The sequence below is a fragment of the Scyliorhinus canicula genome, chromosome 5 (genome assembly GCF_902713615.1).
Source record: "Scyliorhinus canicula chromosome 5, sScyCan1.1, whole genome shotgun sequence".
In the NCBI taxonomy this organism is placed as follows: Eukaryota; Metazoa; Chordata; class Chondrichthyes; order Carcharhiniformes; family Scyliorhinidae; genus Scyliorhinus; species Scyliorhinus canicula.
Window position 1 is genome coordinate 16,975,284 of NC_052150.1, and position 19,851 is coordinate 16,995,134.

The window sequence follows — 19,851 nt, forward strand, 5'->3', positions numbered from 1 at the left end:
AGAGTGTAGGGGACTACCCGCGTGGCGGACACACAGTGGACGGCCATGTCGGGTGCCCCCGGAACAAGGGGAAACCACGGATCGCAGGGAGCCGACCGCATGGAGAGAGCAGTGACAGCGGCCATCCTGGACAGCCCCCTAACAAAGGGAAACCCCGGAGGGCAGGGGCGCGTCCACCAGGTAAGGATGGTTAACCCCACAGGAGCGAGGTGGCAGATGCCCCCCACCAGGATAGTCGCCTGGAACGTAAGCGGACTCAACAGCCCAGTGAAGAGATCCAGAGTCCTCAGCCACCTAAGAAATATGAGGGCCGACATAGTCTTCCTCCAAGAGACGCACCTGAGAGAGCAGGACCGAATGCGGTAAGAAAGGGCTGGATGGGACAAACCTACCATTCCTGCTATGGGGCAAGGGCCAGGGGGTTGGCGATATTGATCGGCAAGAAGACGATGTATAGGGCGGCAAAGACGGTTACGGACCCGGGGGGACAGTACGTCATGGTCAGCAGAGCCCTGGATGGGGCACCAGTAGTACTAGTTAACGTGTACGCACCCAACTGAGAAGACATGAGCTTCATCAAGAAGACCATGGCAGAAATCCCAGACATAGCGACGCATCAACTGGACGCAACACGAAAGAAATGGGAGGATGACCTGGGGATTGAGATAGGGTGGGAACTCTGGAGCGAAGCACTGCATAGGGTCAACTCCACCGCCACGTGCGCAAGGCTCAGCCTGACGCAGCTAAAAATGGTACATGCAGCTCACTTAGCAAGAACCCGTACGAGTAGGTTCTTCCCGGAGCTGGAAGATAGCTGTGAATGGTGCCAAGGAGGCCCGGCCAACCACGCCCACATGTTCTGGTCTTGCCCCAGACTTGCAGGGTACTGGACAGCCTTCTTCGAGGCAATGTCCAAAGTGGCGGGGATGAGGGTGGAGCCATGCCCGAAAGTGGCGGTCTTCGGGGTTTCGGACCAGCCAGATCTATTCCTGGGGAGGAGGGCGGACACCCTTGCTTTTGCCTCCCTGATCGCCCGCCGTAGAATCCTGTTTGGCTGGCGGTCAGCAGCACCACCCAAAGCTGCAGACCGGCTGTCCAACATCTTAGAATCTCTCCAAATGGAGAAAATCTAATTCGCCATCCGAGGGTCAGACGACGGCTTCCACAGAACGTGGGAGCCATTCACGCAATTGTTCCGGGACCTGTTTGTGACCAACGAATATGAGGAAGAATAGCCAGGTAGCCAAGAGTCAGGGGAAAGTAGCCAAAGCGCGAAAGGGAGAGATAGACCGGGAGGGAGGGGGCAGCTAAACCCAAGAGGAAAGAAAGGCAAACCACGGAGGGGGGAGGAGAAGAGATAGGGAACAAGAGAGAGGAGAACCAGGGTGGTGGGGGTGAGGCAGGGAAATGAGAGCCGGAAGGAAGGCACGGGATACAATAACGAACATGGCATCTCCAGGAGTAGGGAACGAGGAGAATAATGAAGACGAAAGACGGGAGGAACAGCAGAAGCGGAGGTGAGCGCGAGACGGCAGAGAGATCGGTCCTGGAGAAGCAAGCGGCAATAACACCAAACCCATTCGAGTATTGCCCACTGTAATTGTTTCTCCCGCACCCAAATGTATATTTACCCCCCCCCCCCCCCCCACAAACAGTCGCCTACTTATGTGTTGTAAATAATGTTGCCAGGTGTACTGAGTTGCTGCTGTTGAGCTGGTGCACAATACCCTACCAGTTATTCTACTTTATTTTTTATTGTATTTTTTTTACTGTTTACTATTTTCTCTTCTTTGGTATGTTTGGGTGTGCCCTTCTCTTCTATACATGTGTATATTTCTGTTTCTTATCCTGTGTACATAACGGTAAATATACTTTGTTCAAAAACCCAATAAAAAAACATTTATAAACAAAAAATTGCAAAAAGAAAATTGAGAATATTCAAATAGCAAACAAAAGAAAATGAGAATATTCAAATTACAGTTGGATACTAAGAGCAGCTAAAGGATAAACAACTATCATTGACTTGTCTTAGATTCTTATAAACTAGAAACACATTTAAGACTTTTAGGAAAATTCAAACTTTCCATCATGATGCTCATTAGTATATTTCTACTTGGAAGATATTTATGTTGCATCGTAAACAATGTGCTTGCTACATTGTATCAATATTTGGGAAATATGATAAAGAACCAAATGAATTGCAATTATTTTGAAACCTTGAGACATCTCCATTTCCTACATAATAATCACTTACTGTCACAAGTAGGCTTCAATTAAGTTAGTGTGAAAATCCCCTAGTCGCCACATTCTGGTGCCTGTTCGGGGAGGCCGGTACGGGAATTGAACCCACGCTGCTGGCCTTGTTCTGCATTACAAGCTAGCTGTTTAGCTCAATGTGCTAAACCAGCCCCTTCATCTAAACTTCATCTAAGCAGTTTTAAAATTGTTTGGAGTAAACCCTTTGACTGTGGATATGTACCCGAGCACCAGAGGACGTTTTCCTCATTTTTCGTACCTCCTTTGAGATTCTAGAGCAGTGTTCATATGCTGAGCCAGTGAGGGAAGGAGGAATAAAAAATCTAAAATCTGACACGTCTAAATTTAATCAATTAACCTACATGAAAATTGGCCAATATATTAAGGACGTCTTTCTGGCAGCCATGTAATGCTCCCATTACAGTATTACAAGTTATTTATGTTATCCAAGTGAATTGCTCAGTACTATAGTTAGAAACAGGGATGGGCCTACCATTTTAAGGTGAATCTGATAGTGCTATAGCTACATAAGCAAAGCTACTTGTATCATTCATCTTCAGCTTCATGGTAATCCATAAGATTCCTCACCCACCATTTTTCTTGAGCACTCTCACCACTCAAGTTATTCCATGTTGCAAATAAAACTGTTTTAATTTCTTGCTTGCCCTGACCTTCAACAGTGTTCAGAAGTATTTTATAAGACTTCACACTACATTTCACACAAAAATTCAACTTTTTTTTAAATCACAAGACCCCTCATCTCTGGTCTCATCCCAGTTCCCTAAATCACATATTTCCGACAGTGCAGGAGGCCATTTGGCCTATCGTGTCTGCACTGGACCTTGCTCCAATTGAGCACCCTGCTGGGCCCAAACCCACTCCTGTCCCCGTAACCCCACCTAACCTTTGGGCAATTTAGCATGGCCAATCCATCTAACCTGCACAGCTTTGGACTGTGGGAGGAAACTGGAGAACTCAGAGGGAACCCACGCAGACATGGGAGAACATGCAAACTCCACACAGTCTCCAGAGTTCATAATCAAACCCAGGTCCCTGGCGCTGTGAGGCAGAAGTGCTAAACACTGTGCCATTGTGCCACCCTAAAGTCATCCAACAGCATATCACAGTAGTAAAGTTACTGCAACATAAATATACATTGCCATAAAAACAAGCACCCCACAGTCCATAATAAGCACAAGAAAGATAAAACAGATTGCAGCATTTGCATTATGCTAGTGCCTAGGAAAGCAGATTGGAAGCCTACCACACCGCCTCCCATTTGCTTTTCTTCCACATCTGAACAATTAGGATTCAAACAGGAGAAGAAATGCTTGAAGTTTCAAAATTTCAATGTAATTTTACTTCTGCATTGTAGCATCCCCATTGCTGATCGTGCCATATAGATATGTATCCCCACTGATCTTTTCGGCTGATCAAGTTTGGCCTAACCTCCCCTGAGCATGAGGGATGGATGGGTGGAAAGAAACATTTCTAATCAATACTCACATTAGATAACCGCAGATCCCACCAAACATTTTCTCACAATTGACATTCTGAAGCCATACATTGGTTTTATTTAAAAATTCACCAAAACAAACTACGTTTCAAAGTGATGAAAGTTCATTAAGCTCTATTTCTACGTGAGAAAATCAAGTAGCTCTTTTGCAGGTGTGACACCCATGTCTCAAAAGAATCCAAATACATGACTTTTTCTTTTCCAAGAGTGAAAATACTTAAATTTAGTCACCAAGGTGTTGTGGGTCCTCAGTAAAGAACCCCAAACCAGTCAATGAGCTTGGTATAAATGAAATGAAAATCATAGGCACTGAAGACAAGTAAATCCTTGGGACAGATGGTATTTATCTAAGAGTACGGAGATACAAGTTTTGAGAAACACTGACAATCATGGCGACAGTGAGCAGACAAGGTATCAGAAGGTTGGAAACAATCTAACGTGGTACCCATAATAAAAAAGGATGCAAGAAACAGACAAGCATCTATTAAGTATTGCTTCCATTCCATGTGAAATAGAATCAATCAGCTGCAAACTCAAGCATCATCTTTACTTTAAATTCAATATCAGTCAGCATAGATTCAGAAGGAGAATACGCAGTCTATTTAATCTCAACTTGGAGTGCAGGTGGACTGCAGCTCACGAATTGTACCTTAAATTCCAAAACGCTATTTGTAACACTAATTTTGTGAGAATTCTGGATTTGCCCAACAAACAGACAACATAGCTCAAGCTCACAAAACAATCTGTCTTCATTAAAGAAGTAACGTCATTTAGGAAGAAAGCAGAAAATTAAGAGGAGGGATGGGGGAGAAGAGAGGGAAAGTCTCGGGGCTTAATTTTGGGGCCAACACCCTTTTTAAAAATGTAAATGACCTGTATTCATATATACAATGGAAAGTGGTCAAATCAGGAGATAGTGGAATTAGAGGAGGCAGTTCAGATACCAGAGAATTAATAACACAAAATATAAAAGTGGGCACAGCAATTGCAGATGAATTTCAATATGAATAAATATAAAGTGTTGCACAGAGGAAGAACAAAAATACACAATTCTATGCATAGGGTTTTATATAGTTAATGGGACCCAGTAGTCTTGTTTAAACTAATGTCAAACATGTCCAACTAATGCAGACTAGCAAACACCAGGGCCAATAGGATGCTCTCTATAGTGCCAAAACTGTATGTAGCACAGATAGTGATCAAACTTTACAATCCTGCAGTCAGACTGCACCTTGAACACTGCGCCCAGTTCTCGCTGCCAAAAAGCACTCGTGCTTGAGGCAGTGCAAAGAACTGCAAGGCAGATCTCCAATTTTATGAGGAAAGACCAGAGAAGGGTCTTTTAGTTTGGAAAAGAGATGAGTAAAGAGTTAACCTTGATTATCTTAAACTTTGGGAATAGAATACATCTTCAAATTAGAACATACTTTTCAACCTTTCAACATTGACCAACATGTAGATAATTTCCAGATATCAACAGTGACAAAAACACTGTGATCATTTCAGATATAACTGAATTAACATAGAACTTGGGAGAAGGAGTAGGCCAGTTGCCTCTTCAAGCCTGCTCCCATTCAATATCATGGCCGAAAAGCCTGCGGTCTCAACTCCTTTCCTGTCCATCCAGATCCCTCGGTTTCACTGTACCTCTGTACAGGTGACAATAAACAAATCCAATCCCCATAATCTTTGACACACCCCTGCCTGTCAAAAATCTAACTCAGCCTTGAATAAGTTGAATTACCCTGCCTCCACTCCTTTCTGAGAAGAGAATTCCACAGACGAATGACCCTCAAGAGAGAGGGGAAAACGTTCTCATCTTCATCTTAAATGGACAACCCCTTAATCTTGAAATATCTCCTAGCTCTACTTTCCTTCTAGGTACAAAGAGGTGGTGCAATAATGGACGATTTGAGCACCAAATGTTTTCCACATCAGTAATTATCTTGAGATCTGTATAACCAAATTCTCAAACATGCAAAGCTATCAGGTGCTTTGTGATCAGTGAAATACCAATTCACTTTCAGAAAAACGTAAAGGACCTCACCAGTGAATTACAAACTTTGCCTTCCCAAAGGTTAGCAACCCATAGATCGCAGACACAATCTTCCAAACTCATATTTGAAACTCACCACTCTGCTTGCTAGATTAATGAAAATTGCATCAAATCTTAGCTTAGTTTTGAATTTCTTTTAAAACGTAGATATATTGAATTTCACGTTTTAACAAATAATGCAACAAAACCTCTGGTACAGTTCTGCGAGAAAAAAAAGTCCCATCATACATGGACAAAGAGGGAAAGAGGAGAACAGCAATATAGCTGTCTCATTACAATCACCAGATTGAACTTGCTGCCTCCATACGCACCACCAGAGAAAAAGGGAGAAACAACGATGAGGCCATGAAAACTTGGTAAAATGGTGCATACCTTCCCACATGCCGATTTCTCGCAATGATCACAAGACTTCACGAACATTCCTTGTCTAGCCCCAACTTCCCAAGTCAGTCAGGATAGATGACACACCATGCAGCAGGACTTCTATGGACCGAAGGCAGTCCCCCATTAGGGAAGTTGCTCTATGAAGTACCAGGAATCTCTTCAACACTTCCCAAGGATACTTCGCAGTTCAAAATGACCTGCACCACGGAGTCGAGACCTTCACCCAAAATGTCATTCGCAATGGCAGCTATCATGCCGATGCAAACAGCATGGGCCCGTTCACCAGCGTAACCAACACTGCAAGCTGGACCCCACCCCAATCAAATGAGGATTCTCTATAATTTAACTCGGTTCCTCAACAAACTCTGACCAGGATCATCCAGAGACTTAGATCCCAAAAAATATATAATTATGGAATGTGCATTAGGATAAAATAAAGGGAATGGCACAGTGGTTAGCACTGGTGCCTCACGGCGCTGATGATCTGGGTTTGATCCCAGCCCCGGGTCACTGTCCATGTGGAGTTTGCACATTCTCCAGTGTCTGCGTGGGTCTCACCCCCACAATCCAAAGATGTGCAGGGTAGGTGGATTGGCCACGCTAAATTGCCCCTTAATTGGAAAAAAGGAATTGGGTACCCTAAATTTATTTTTAAAAAGGATAACGGATTAAAAGATGAGTAGAGCCAGAGCTCGCGAAAACACAGTCGCCTCAGTTTTTGTGTAACATTGTCAGATTCCTAGTTTTTTTTTAAATAAATGTTTTTTTATTGGGTTTTTGAACAAGGTATAATACCGTTATGTACACAGGATAAGAAACATATATATATATATATATTATATACACACACATATAAAGAGAAGGGCACACCCAAACATACCAAAGAGAAGAAAATAGTACATAGTAAAAAAAAACTATAAAAAATAAAATAGAATAACTGGTAGGGTATTGGGCACCAGCTTGACAGCGGCAGCTCTGTACACCTGGCAAAATGATTTACAACACATAAGTAGGCGACTGTTTGCGGCGGGGAGGGGGGGGAAGGCAAATATTTGGCTGCCAGGGAGATAATTACAGTGTGCGATACTTGACTGAGTTTCGTGTTGTTGTCGCCTGCTTCTCCCTGGCAGATCCCGCTGCCGTCTCGCGCTCGCCTCCATTTCTGCTGCTCCTCCCATCCTCCGTCTTTATTTTCCTCGTTCCCCGCTCCTGGAGACGTCATGCTCGTTTTGGAATCCCGTGCCTTCCTTCCGGCTCCCATTTCCCTTCCCTCCTCCCGCTTGTTCTCCTCTCGTGTCCGCCCCCGCCCCGTGGTTCGCCTTTCTTTCCTCAGGTTTAGCTGTCCCGTCCCCCCCGTCTATCTCTCCCTTTCATGCCTTGGCTACTTTCCCCTGATTCTTGGCTACCTGGCCATTCTTCCTCTTGTTCGTTGGCCACAAAGAGGTCCCGGAACAGGGATGTGAATGGCTCCCACGTTCTTTGGAAACCGTCGTCTGACCCTCGGATGGCGAATTTGATTTTCTCCATTTGGAGAGATTCCGAGAGGTCGGACAGCCAGTCTGCAGCTCTGGGTGCTGCTGCTGACCTCCAGCCAAACAGGATTCTACGGCGGGCGATTACGGAAGCAAAGGCAAGGGCGTCCGCCCTCCTCCCAGGAATAGATCTGGCTGGTCCGAGACCCCGAAGACCGCCACTTTCAGGCATGGCTCCACCCTCACCACTTTGGACATTGCCTCAAAGAAGGCTGTCCAGTACTCCACAAGTCTGGGGCAAGACCAGAACATGTGGGCGTGGTTGGCCGGGCCTACTTGGCACCGTTCACATCTATCCTCCACCTCCGAGAAGAACCTACTCATACGGGTTCTTGTTAGGTGGGCTCTATGTACCACATTTAGCTGACTCAGGCTGAGCCTTGCGCACGTGGCGGTGGAGTTGACCCTATGCAGTGCTTCGCTCCAGAGTCCCCACCCTATCTCAATCCCCAGGTCATCCTCCCATTTCTTTCTTGTTGCGTCCAGTACGGTGTCGGCCCTTTCTATCAGTCGGTCATACATGTCAATAGTTTCCTTTGTCGAGTATGCTTGCGTCCAGTAGTTCTTCCAGTAGTGTCTGTCATGGCGGTTGTGGGTACGTCCTGTTCTCCTTTCGTAGGAAGTTTTTAAGCTGCAGATACCTTAGCTCGTTACCCCGGCTATCTGAAATTTCTCTGTCAGTTCGTCCAGTGTTGCAATCCTGCCGTCTGTGTATAGGTCCCTGACTGTCAGTGTCCCTCCGTCCTGCCCCCACCGTTTGAAGGTGGCGTCAGTCAGTGCTGGTGCGAACCTATGGTTGTTGCAGATGGGAGCTTTGTCCGACATTTTGGTCAGGCCAAATTGCTGCCGCAGTTGGTTCCAGGATTGGAGGGTGGCTATCACCACCGGGCTGCTGGAGTGTTTTTTGGGTGGGGATGGGAGTGCTGCCGTGGCGAGGGCAGGGAGGTCCCCACGCAGGAGGCCTCCTTCGCGCGCACGCACTCGGCCTCTGGCTCCTTGATCCATCCCCTTATTCGCTTGGCCATCGCCGCCCAGTGGTAGAATTGTAGGTTAGGGAGGGCTAGCCCCCCACCCCCGGATTTTGTTTTTTGTAGGACCTTCTTTGGGATCCTAGCATTCCCTCCCCCCTCCCATACGAACGCCATGATGAGTTTGTCCAGCGCTTTGAAAAAGGCCTTGGGGATGTAGATCGGAATGGATCTAAACAGGAAGAGGAACCTGGGCAGTACGTTCATTTTGATCATCTGGACTCTCCTATACAAACTTGAAGCAAATCTAAAAGTTACATTTTATAATAAAATACTGAATCTTACAATTGCTGTTTCTGGCAATCTTGGACTTCAAATGTGTGCAATATATTTTGAGTAAAAAAGCTGGAGCATCCAGAATTGTGGAAGCTATTTCTCCTTCTTTTGTAGTGCAGAACATGAATATTGATAAACTTTTCATCCAGCACTCGTCAGAACAAACTCAAGAATGCTAAATTTCAAACAATCACAACAATTTACACAGGAGAAAAATATACTGGTTGGTTGGCACATTAACTTGGTCCAGGCACTGCCAGCGGGAAATTACAGGAAAGCTCCCAAGTAATTCAAAAGGCTTTGGCAAATTCCTTACATTCTAGTGTGTGTTGTTTTTCACAGGCATAATATACTAATCACTTGTCACAAGTAGGCTTCAATGAAGTTACTGTGAAAAGCCACGAGTCGCCACATTCTGCGGAGGCTGGTACTGGAATTGAACCAGCGCTGCTGGCCTTGGTCTGCTGTTTAGCCCACTGTGCTAAACTAGACCCTAATTGAGCTATGTTATGAGTTCAACTGATTATTTTAAAATGGATGTTAGCATAGCTATTAGCACACAGGATTGTTCAGCTCAATCACGGAATCACATCAATTGTAGATATGGGGCAGCATGGTGGAACAGTGGTTAGCACTGCTGCCTCACGGCACCTAGGACTTGGCTCACTGTCCGAAGCTGGCACATTCTCCCAGTGTCTGCATGGGTCACACCCCCACAACCCAACGACGTTCAGGGTAGCTGGATTGGCCATGCTAAATTGCCCTTTAATTGGATTTTTTTTAATTGAAGATGTTTTAGGCTCTGCATGTGGGGGCCAGCTAAATAGTCTGTACCCTACACATTCATGAACTATCAACAGAATGTGCTGCTTGATTTGATCAGCCAATCACTGCGACATGCGGCCTACATACCTCGCACTGTCCTAAATTTAAAATTCAAACACAACGCTGCTGAATTGTGCGATTGGCAGGATGGGTTTTTGGACTGACGTTAGTGGAAAATACTACTCGCATAGCCAAAAATATGTTCAGGTCTTGCTCCCAGATGCTTGCAGCCTGTAGTTCCCCATTGCTTTGTTTGTGGCAAAGCCTTGCCAGAGTTGACTTGCCAGCCAGTCAGCACCTTTTCTCTTGTGATCATTTGAAACTTGGTTTTCTTGCGTTTGTCCTGATGAATGCCAGAGGCAATGCCCAAGTGATTTATATACACACAAATTCATTTGATAATGCCATGGCATTGGTAAGCATTAAAATAAGCACTGTGGCGATACTTATAAACAACCTCGGAGGGGTAGAAAATCTTAATACACCATGAAAGGTCCAGTAAGCTGAATATATTTTCATAGCAGAAAGTGGCAATTGACAGATATGGTTGCCCATGTATTACAATATAAAAATGTCAGATTGACTCCATTTGTAGCATATGAACTCTATTTCATGATGAAAATAACAGTTTTTGAAGATAGTGCAATACATTGCTGGAAATGTTAGGTGAGACATTAACCCGAGGTCCTGTCTGCCACCTCCAGTATTTTTAAAAACTGATTAAGGATTGTGGGCTTCACTAGTTAAACAATCATTCATTGCCCATCCTGAATTGGCCTCAATTGTGGTGAGCTGCCTTCTTGAACTGCTGCAGCCTGTGGTATGGGCACACCTGGAATTCCAGGATTTTGACCCAGTGACCCTGAAGACTCAGCGATATATTTCCAAGTCAGAATGGTGTGCGGCCCTTGTCCTTCTAGACAGCAGTGGTTGTGTGTCTGGAAAAAGGCAGGCAGGTTACTTGCAACAACAAAAAAGCGGCTAAGTAGGAAACAGACAGTAGATAATCACAAAGTCGGATAAAATAAACAGTCAGGATAATTAATTCAGAACGGGAGGGGGAAGAATTACAAGATGAATAAATTGACAGGAATTAATAAGAAATTTTTAAAAAATGCCTCAGCAGGTCAGGCAATGTCTGCGGAAATGAAAGGATAATCAAGTCAGGGAGGAATCAGTGGGGAATATTGTGGGATCCAGGAGGAAAGTGAAGGGCGGAGCCACCCCTTACCTGCCCTCCTTCCTGATACAACTAATCAGTTTGGCCTACTTCGCTCACATGCGGAGAGCGAGGCCCACAACAGCTGGATGACTTTCAGTGGCCGGGCAGAAAGTTCTTGCGCCCAGAAACTAGGCGGAAGAGCGGGGGAGACACGCGGCCGCCTGAACGCTCTGTGTGTGGTGGGGGAGGAACACTAAGGCCGCTCGTTATTATTTAAACCGCAAACAGCGCGACCGCCGCGTACCGGCTCCCTCCCACCCATTCACACACGCGACCCTCAACCGTATGCTTATTGACAACGGCCACCGCTCAATTAATTATATCCGCATCGATAACCAATGCTCCTCCCTTACTCTTCCTCCAAGGTGGCCGTCAGTCGCTCGTTCCGGCTCCAGTCCGGCTCTTCCTCCTGGCTCTGAACATCCGCCATTTCGCCAGGGCCGTCTCGCACCATCCGATCGGCTCTGCCACAATCCCACAATGCCGCCGCCCGAGACCTCCACTATCCCACAATGCCACCGCCCGGGTCCTCCACCGTCCCACAATGCCGCCGCCCGCGCCCTCCACTGTCCCACAATGCCGCCGCCCGCGCCCTCTACTGTCCCACAATGCCTCTGCACTCACCAGCGCATGGAGGCCCAACCCAGCGCGCATGCGCTGAAAGAGCAACAGGGTGATTGAGTGGGACCCCCCCCCAATGTTACACTGGCCCTCTCTCATTTTACAGGTTCATTTACGAAATACCATATTTGACATGTTAACCCCGTAACAATCAAATACTCAGAAAGCTGGAAATGAAAACAAAAATTACTATAGTGCAGTAAGAAGCCTTACAACACCAGGTTAAAGCCCAACAGGTTTGTTTCAAATCAATAGCTTTTGGAGCACTGCGCCTTCATCCATTCACCTGAGGAAGGAGCAGTGCTCCGAAAGCTAGTGATTCAAAACAAATCTGTTGGATGAAAAACCTGTTGTTGTGAGACTTCTTGCTGTGCCCACCCCAGTCCAGCGGCGGCATCTCCACATATACTATAGCAGGCATGTTAACAAATGTCAAGAGGAATGACAACATTTAAGTTGCGGACTGAAAATTGAAAAAAGAATGAGCTCCTTAATGGAACCAAACAAACAATATTGGGAAGAGGGAATAACCCATTGTGAGGGGTCTAAGTGGCATTACATAATTTTAATAATGTATATCCTCAGGGCAATTTCTAACATTTTAAAAATTGGCCAAATACTTTTTTAAATGACTAAACCTGTGTCTGACCTTGAAACAAAAGGAACTACTTGGCAGTATCAACAAAACTCATTCTCTCTAAAGACATGCTAATTATCTTCTTGAGCTGCACAGACCAAATTCAACGAGTGCCACACAAGGTCCACCTGCAGTTCATAACCCAGGCTGGCCAACTGGAGGCTACGGTCTGCTGGGACAAAGGACCCATTAAGCTTCCTTTCAATTCCCAATTCTTGGGATCTTTAGCAATCTCAGGGACCAAGTCAAAAGGGATACATGTCCTTTGTCAAAGGTGGTGTGAAGAGATTGGAGCCTTGTGACAAGGGCCTCTTGGTTTGTGAAACTAGTAATATTGCTTGTGGAACTGTAAGCTCCACCTGCCATTTTACCAACGTACAAGCAGCCACACATAAAAGGACCGCTGCCTAGGCTGGCCACGTCTATACTGTTTCTCCTGGGGCTTTTCTACCATTGTCCATGATGAGACCATAAATTCACGCGACACGTGGTTAGAAGTGAACAGTGGTTTTAATCATCTTACAACAGAGCCTGCCTGTGATGAGATGAACTCTAGATGAACTGGCAGGCAGGCTCCGACTGCCAAGCTTTATACAACCAGTGGGGGGGAGGAGTCATGGGCGGAGCCATGGGTGGAGCCCAGTACAAACTTCCGTACATTCCCAGTACACCTCCCCCTAGGGGCAGAGCCGCGCAACTGCTCGTGTGCCGAGCTTACAGAGGCATGGTACCACATGTGTGATAACAGTGTGAATTATGCTCTTATGATTCACCACATTCACCCCCTGTAAAAAATCAAGTCCAGCGGGGGTCATGGTTTACAGATTGAGCCTGTCCGGTGGTCAAGTTGTCCGTTGTGATCGGCGGAGCACCGGGGTTGCAGTCTCTTCTGGTGGCTGGATGATCACGGTCGGCTAGGGTACGATGGCGGACTCCGGGGGTGATTCTGTCCGAGCTTCGTACCCGTCTGGTTCGACTGGGGAGTGGGGGCGCTGGAAGCTTGCGGGCGCGTGGAACATGTGTAGCGAACTGGTAGGCGCGGGGGCGGGGGGGCGCTGCGAGTTGGGTGGGATGTAGTGTGAGGGGTACCTCGGCAGTGGCAGTGGTGGGGTTCGATCCTGCAGGCGCTAGGTCCCGGAGGGATACGGTGTCCTGACGGCCGTCAGGGAACTCTATGAAGGCGTATTGGGGGTTCGAGTGTAGCAGGAGCACTTTTTCCACAAGCGGGTCAGTTTTGTGTGCCCTGACGTGCTTCCTGAGGAGCACTGGGCCCGGTGTCTTCAACCATGCCGGGAGCGAAACCCCCGTGGTAGTACCCCTGGAAAAGGTAAAGAGCCGCTCGTGAGGGGTCTGGTGGTGGCGGTACACAAGAGGGAACTAATAGCGTGGAGCGCGTCTGGGAGGACTTCTTGCCAATGGGAGATCGGGAGATTCCTGGACCGGAGGGTTAGTAGGACATGTCTTCCAGACCGTCGCATTCTCCCTCTCCACCTGCCCGTTCCCCCTGGGTTTATAGCTGGTTGTCCTGCTCGAGGCGATGCCCTTGTCGAGCAGGTACTGACGCAGCTCGTCGCTCATGAAGGATGAACCCCGGTCGCTGTGTACATAGCTGGGGAAACCAAACAGGGTGAAGATACTATGCAGGGCCCTATTGACTGTGTGGGAGGTCATGTCGGGGCACGGGATAGCAAAAGGGAATCGGGAGAACTCGTCGATGACATTTAGGAAGTACACATTCCGGTTAGTCGAGGGGAGTGGCCCTTTGAAATCGATAGTGAGGCGTTCAAAGGGCCTAGAAGCCTTGATCAGGTGGGCCCTGTCTGGTCTGTAGAAGTGCGGTTTGCCCTCCGCGCAGATCGGGCAATCCCTGGTGACGGCTTTTACCTCCTCGGTGGAGAAAGGCAGCTTTCGGGCTTTAATGTAGTGGGCGAGCCGGGTGACGCCCGGGTGGCAGAGGTCATTGTGGATGGCTTTTAAGCGGTCGCTCTGCGTGCTGGCGCACGTGCCGCGGGACAGGGCATCTGGGGGCTCGTTGAGCTTCCCCGGTCGATACATAATATTGTATTTGTAGGTGGAGAGCTCGATCGTCCATCTCAGAATTTTATCATTTTTAATTTTGCCCCTTTGCGAGCCGTCAAACATGAAGGCAACTGATCTTTAGACGGTGATGAGGGTGAATCTTCTACCGGCGAGGTAGTGCCTCCAGTGACGAATAGCCTCCACAATGTCTTGTGCTTCCTTTTCGACCGAGGAGTGTCGAAGTTCCGAAGCGGAGAGGGTTCGGGAGAAAAATGTGACTGGTCTCCCTGCCTGATTTAATGTGGCTGCAAGAGCTACCTCTGAGTCATCGCTCTCAACCTGGAAGGGGACGGATTCATCCACCGCCTGCATGGCCGCTTTGGCGATGTCCTACTTGATGCAGTTGAAGGCCTGACGGGCCTCAGCTGACAGGGGAAAAAGTGTGGCCTTAAAGAGTGGGCGGGCTTTGTCCGCATATTGAGGGACCCACTGGGCATAGTATAAAAAGAGCCCCAGGCACCGTTTGAGGGCCCTGGGACAATGAGGTGCATACGGTCCGGGTCGGGGCCCAGGACTCCGTTTTCCACGACATAGCCGAGGATGGATAGTCTGGTTGTGCGGAAAGCGCATTTCTCCTTGTTGTACGGGAGATTAAGCTTCTGGGCCGTCTGGAGAAATCGATTGAGGTTGGCATCGTGGTTCTGCTGGTCATAGCCGCAGATGGTGACATTATCCAAGTACGGAAACGTGGCCCGCAGCCCGTACTGGTCCACCATTCGGTCCATTGCTCGTTGGAACACCGAGACCCCATTTGTGACGCCAAAGGGAACCTGGAGGAAGTGGAAGAGGCGGCCATCGGCCTCGAACGCCGTGTAGTGGCGGTCCTCTGGGCGGATTGGGAGCTGGTGGTATGCAGACTTCAGATCCACCGCGGAGAAAATCCGATACTGGGCTATCTGATTCACCATGTCTGCAATCCTGGGGAGGGGGTACGCGTCGAGGAGCGTAAACCGATTAATAGTCTGACTATAGTCTACGACCATGCGGAATTTTTCCCCGGTCTTGACGACCACCACCTGAGCTCTCCAGGGGCTGTTACTGGCCTCTATGATCCCCTCACGTAGGAGCCTCCGGACCTCGGTTCGAATGAACACCCTGTCCTGTAGGCTGTACCGCCTGCTGCGAGTGGCTACGGGTTTACAGTCCGGAGTGAGATTGGCAAAGAGAGATGGGGGGGGGATTTGCAGCGTGGCTAGGCTGCAGATAGTGAGTGGAGGTAGAGGTCCGCCGAAGCTGAGGGTGAGACTCTTGAGATTGCACTGAAAATCGAGTCCCAGTAAGAGTAGGGCGCAGAGTTCGGGCAGGACGTATAGTTGAAAATTAGAGTAACTAGCGCCTTGGATCATTAGAGTCGCGACGGTGCGTCCTTGGATGTGGACAGAGTGGGAACCCAAAGCGAGGGAGATAGTTTGCCGTGCAGGAAAAACAGGGAGTGAACAGCGTCTTACCAGATCTGGGTGTACGAAGCTCTCGGTGCTCCCGGAGTCGAGAAGGCACGGTGTACTGTACCCGTTGATTTGGACCGTCGTCATAGAGTTGTGGAGATGTTTTGGGCGCGATTGGTCCAGTGTGACTGCGTTGAGTTGCGGGTAGTCGGCGGCTCGGTCGGCTGCACTGGGGTGGCCCCGCGATGAGTGCCCACTGAGGTCGCAGTCTTCAATCAAATTTTATGAGTTTGGAGAGGATGGAGCCCAAGATGGCCGCCCCCGTGGGTCGCACGTGGCGGGCGGCGAGGAAGATGGCGTCCAAGATGGCGGCCCCCATGTATCGCACGTGGTGGGCGGGGCGGAGTCAGGGTATAGGCCGCAGCGTTCCAGGGCCTGAGGGCCTGCAAGTGCGGCGAGTGGTTGCTTTGTGCCGCGGGAGGGTTCGGGGCTGGGGCCTTCCTTGCCAGACACACTCTGGCGTAGTGACGTTTTCGCCCACAGCTGCTGCAGGTCGCGTTGCGGGCCGGGCAGGGCTGCCGCAGGTGCTGGGACTGGCCACAAAAGTGGCAGGCTGGGGCAGCATGGTGGCCGGGCGGCCGCGCGGCGCCGGCCTGGGGCAGTCGCTGGTCGGTGGCCCATGACGGGGTCGCTGAGTCCGCAGGAAACGAGGTGAGGCTACGAAACGAGACCTCCATAGTTGTAGCAAGTTCAACAGTATCTTCTAAATTTTGAGCCCCTTTCTCCAGCAGTCGCTGGCGCACGTAATTCGATCTAAGGCCTGCAACAAAGACATCGCGGACAGCAAGTTCTCTATGTCAGCAGTATTTACTGCCTGGTAATTACAGTCCTGGGATAAGGCTTAATAGTCTCTTAGAAATTCTTCTAGCGCTTCTGTGGGGCGCTGGCGGCGAGTAGTAAAAACGTGGCACGCGTAGGCCTCATTGACAGGCCTCACGTACATTTTGTCGAGTAGGGCCAGGGCCTCTGGATATGAGCCGGTGCAATTTAACTGAGTAGATATACGATGGCTCACCCTTGCGTGCAGTAGGCTGGGTTTCTGCTCCTCTGTCATTTCTGGGGTGCTTGCTTCAGCCAGGTAGGCCTTAAAACATCGGAGCCAATGTAAAAAGATTTCTTTCACCTCTGCATCCTGTGGGTCAAGTTCCAGTCGATCAGGCTTGAGGGCTGATTCCATAGTCGTTCCTTACTATTTCTTAAGACGATTAAATTGATGAGACCATCAATTCACGCGACACGTGGTTAGAAGTGAACAGTGGTTTTAATCGTCTTACAAACACAACCTGCCTATGACGAGATGAACTCTAGATGAACTGGCAGGCAGGCTCCGACTGCCAAGCTTTATACAACCAGTGGGGGGGAGGAGTCATGGGCGGAGCCAAGGGTGGAGCCCAGTACAAACTTCCGTACATTCCCAGTACACCTCCCCCTAGGGGCAGAGCTGCGCAACTGCTTGTGTGCCGAGCTTACAGAGGCATGGTACAACATGTGTGATAACAGTGTGAATTATGCTATTATGATTCACCACAGTCCACAAGACTGATTCATCTCTGCATGCCTACCTCATCGTGTGAAGTCAACATCACCAGAAAAATGAATTAGCCAGCATCAGTTTTCAACTTCCTGACTTTGATTTGGGATTCTGGAACCCATGTGAAACAATCATTATTTTCTCTGTGGTCTTTATCCTGTGAATCTTACTTTTTTCACTCCCTCATTTACTGTATGAATGCACAGAAGGCAATGTTGCGACTCTTCCTCCCACATTTTGAGAGTACTCAAATAAACAAACCCTTTGAGTTAGTTTATCGAGTTGATCTCGAGTTTGTTCCAGGGTTATTAATAGAAATTAGATCACACCAAAATGGAGGGGTTGGGAAGTATACCACTGCTTATAAAGGGGGTGCAAAAAAGCATCTTTCTGCTTACAGACAGGTGGTGACAGGAGAAATTAATGCCGTATAAATTAATCCCATGTCCTGCCGAAACACTATTCTTCATGAATAGTGTTGAATTAGTTAAATATAGCAAGAGCAACACTGTTTGACGTTGGTCATAGATGTCTGGCCATGTGATGTTGGCAAATATTATTCCCTGTACCTTATAAAGGTTGGGCCCCCTGTAATTGAGAACATTTGAACATGAAGTGATGACTGGAAGACTTTAGGATTATTGGATTCTAAGGATTGAGCAATTTAAGGGTTAAAGGCCTGGAGTTAGAGTGTGTTTGACTGCAATGGTCTTTTTTTTTTTCGAGTATTCTGTTTTGCAGGGCCTGGGTGATTTTAGCACCAGAAGGTGAAATTTACAAAGGAATATGTTGTTCAGTCTTTACTTATGGGCTGTGATTTGACCGGGAAGGTCCCTGGAGAGTTAATGCACTTTGCAGCCCACAGAGATCATTTGTTTTTTGCTTGCGGATATGAGGGCGGAAAAAAGGAATGCAGAGAGACATTTAGAAAAGCAGTTTTTTGAGAATCTTTGGAGAGAGGTGTTGAATTCTGGTCTGCCTGACGCCGAGCCCACGATTCTCCCACAGTAAGATAGATTGAGAGCTGTATGTTTCTTTTCTTGTTGTTTAATGGGAAATTGAGTAAGGGGTCATTGTAAACTGTTCTTTTCAGGTGTGAAGTTAAAAAAAGTTTAATATTGTATTCATTTTAAACCTTCGTTTAAAAAAATACTCAAGCCCTATTTCATCATGCAATCACTCCTGGAGTGAAGTATTCTTTCTGCACAGTCTTACAAATAATCCAAAATATTGGGGTTTCGGTCCAGCATCCTAGCCACTGTTGGGGTCTCATCTGGGATCGTAATAATGATTTCACACCAGCAACTGTTTGAGAAGTTTTGAGAATCAGCAGGCCATCCCTGAGCAGCCTAACCAGCACATCTTTGGAAACTAAGGTGCAATTTAGCATGGCCAATCCAACTAACCGGCACTTCTTTGGGATGTGGGAGGAAACAAGAGAATCCAGAGGAAACCCACGCAAACACAGGGAGAAAGTGCACACAGAAGATCACCCAAGGCCAGAATTGAACCCACGTCTCTGGCACTGTCAGGCAGCAGTGCTAACCACTGTGCCAGAATGCCATGTTAGCAACGTGGCAGCCAATGTGCACACAATAATAATAATAATCGCTTATTGTCACAAGTAGGCTTCAATGAAGTTACTCTGAAAAGCCCCTAGTCACCACATTCCTGCGCCTGTTCGGGGAGGCCGGCACAGGAATGAACCTGTGCTGCCGGTCTTGTTCTGCATTACAAGTCAGCTGTTTAGCCCACTGTGCTAAACATGGCAAGCACCCACAAAAAGCAGTGATGAATGACAGAATCTTTTTTGTGTGATATTGATTGAGAGATTAATATCAGCCAGGACACCATGGCTGGTGTCTTTCAGCCCCCTGAGTAGGCCCTTGACTTAACATCTCATGCAAAAGACAGTGACTCTGCAGCATTCTCTCGATACGGCACTGGAGTCTCAGCCTTTATTTTTGTGCTGGAGTGGGACTTGACTCAGGATAAGCGTGCTGCCACTGAGCCACAGCTTTCAACTCCACTCACTTAGTCTAGTTGGCAGGGATAGACTGGCAAGCCACGTCAACTATAAACACTCTGGCTCCCATGGTGATATTTCATCCCAGCTTTCTACCTGTAGGGACATACAATTTGTCTCCTTTCTCTGCTGCATCTGTTCTGATGATGCCACCTTCCACATAAAGGCCTCAAAATGGTCACTCTAGTTATGAGACCTTCTTTCTCTACAATTATGTCAAAATGGATGCGAGTCTTTGGCTTCAGGGCTGATAATGTCTGAGCCATTAGGTTTTGAAAGTGTTACCATCCATATTGAGGCTCTTGTGTTGGGAAGCCATTGTCTAGGAAGACCCTCTGACTCTAATTGGGAAGTAATCTTATCAAGATGCAAGTGACATCCATTGTCTTCCCGGTAGTCCTCTTTTGAAATGGACTG

The 19,851-nt window shown here is 47.7% G+C and overlaps 1 protein-coding gene across 9 annotated transcripts in view; it reads right to left on the reverse strand.

Moving 5' to 3' along the window:
* prpf4bb (pre-mRNA processing factor 4Bb) overlaps window positions 1-11,635 on the reverse strand; it is a 64,245-nt gene extending 52,610 nt beyond the window's left edge. For all 9 annotated transcript variants that reach the window (XM_038796645.1, XM_038796652.1, XM_038796649.1 and 6 more), the window contains exon 1: window positions 11,449-11,635. In XM_038796645.1, coding sequence (XP_038652573.1) covers window positions 11,449-11,549 — 101 coding nt within the window. In that variant the 5' untranslated portion in view covers window positions 11,550-11,635. The remainder of the gene's footprint in view (window positions 1-11,448) is intronic.
* Between the last annotated feature and the right edge of the window lie 8,216 nt (window positions 11,636-19,851).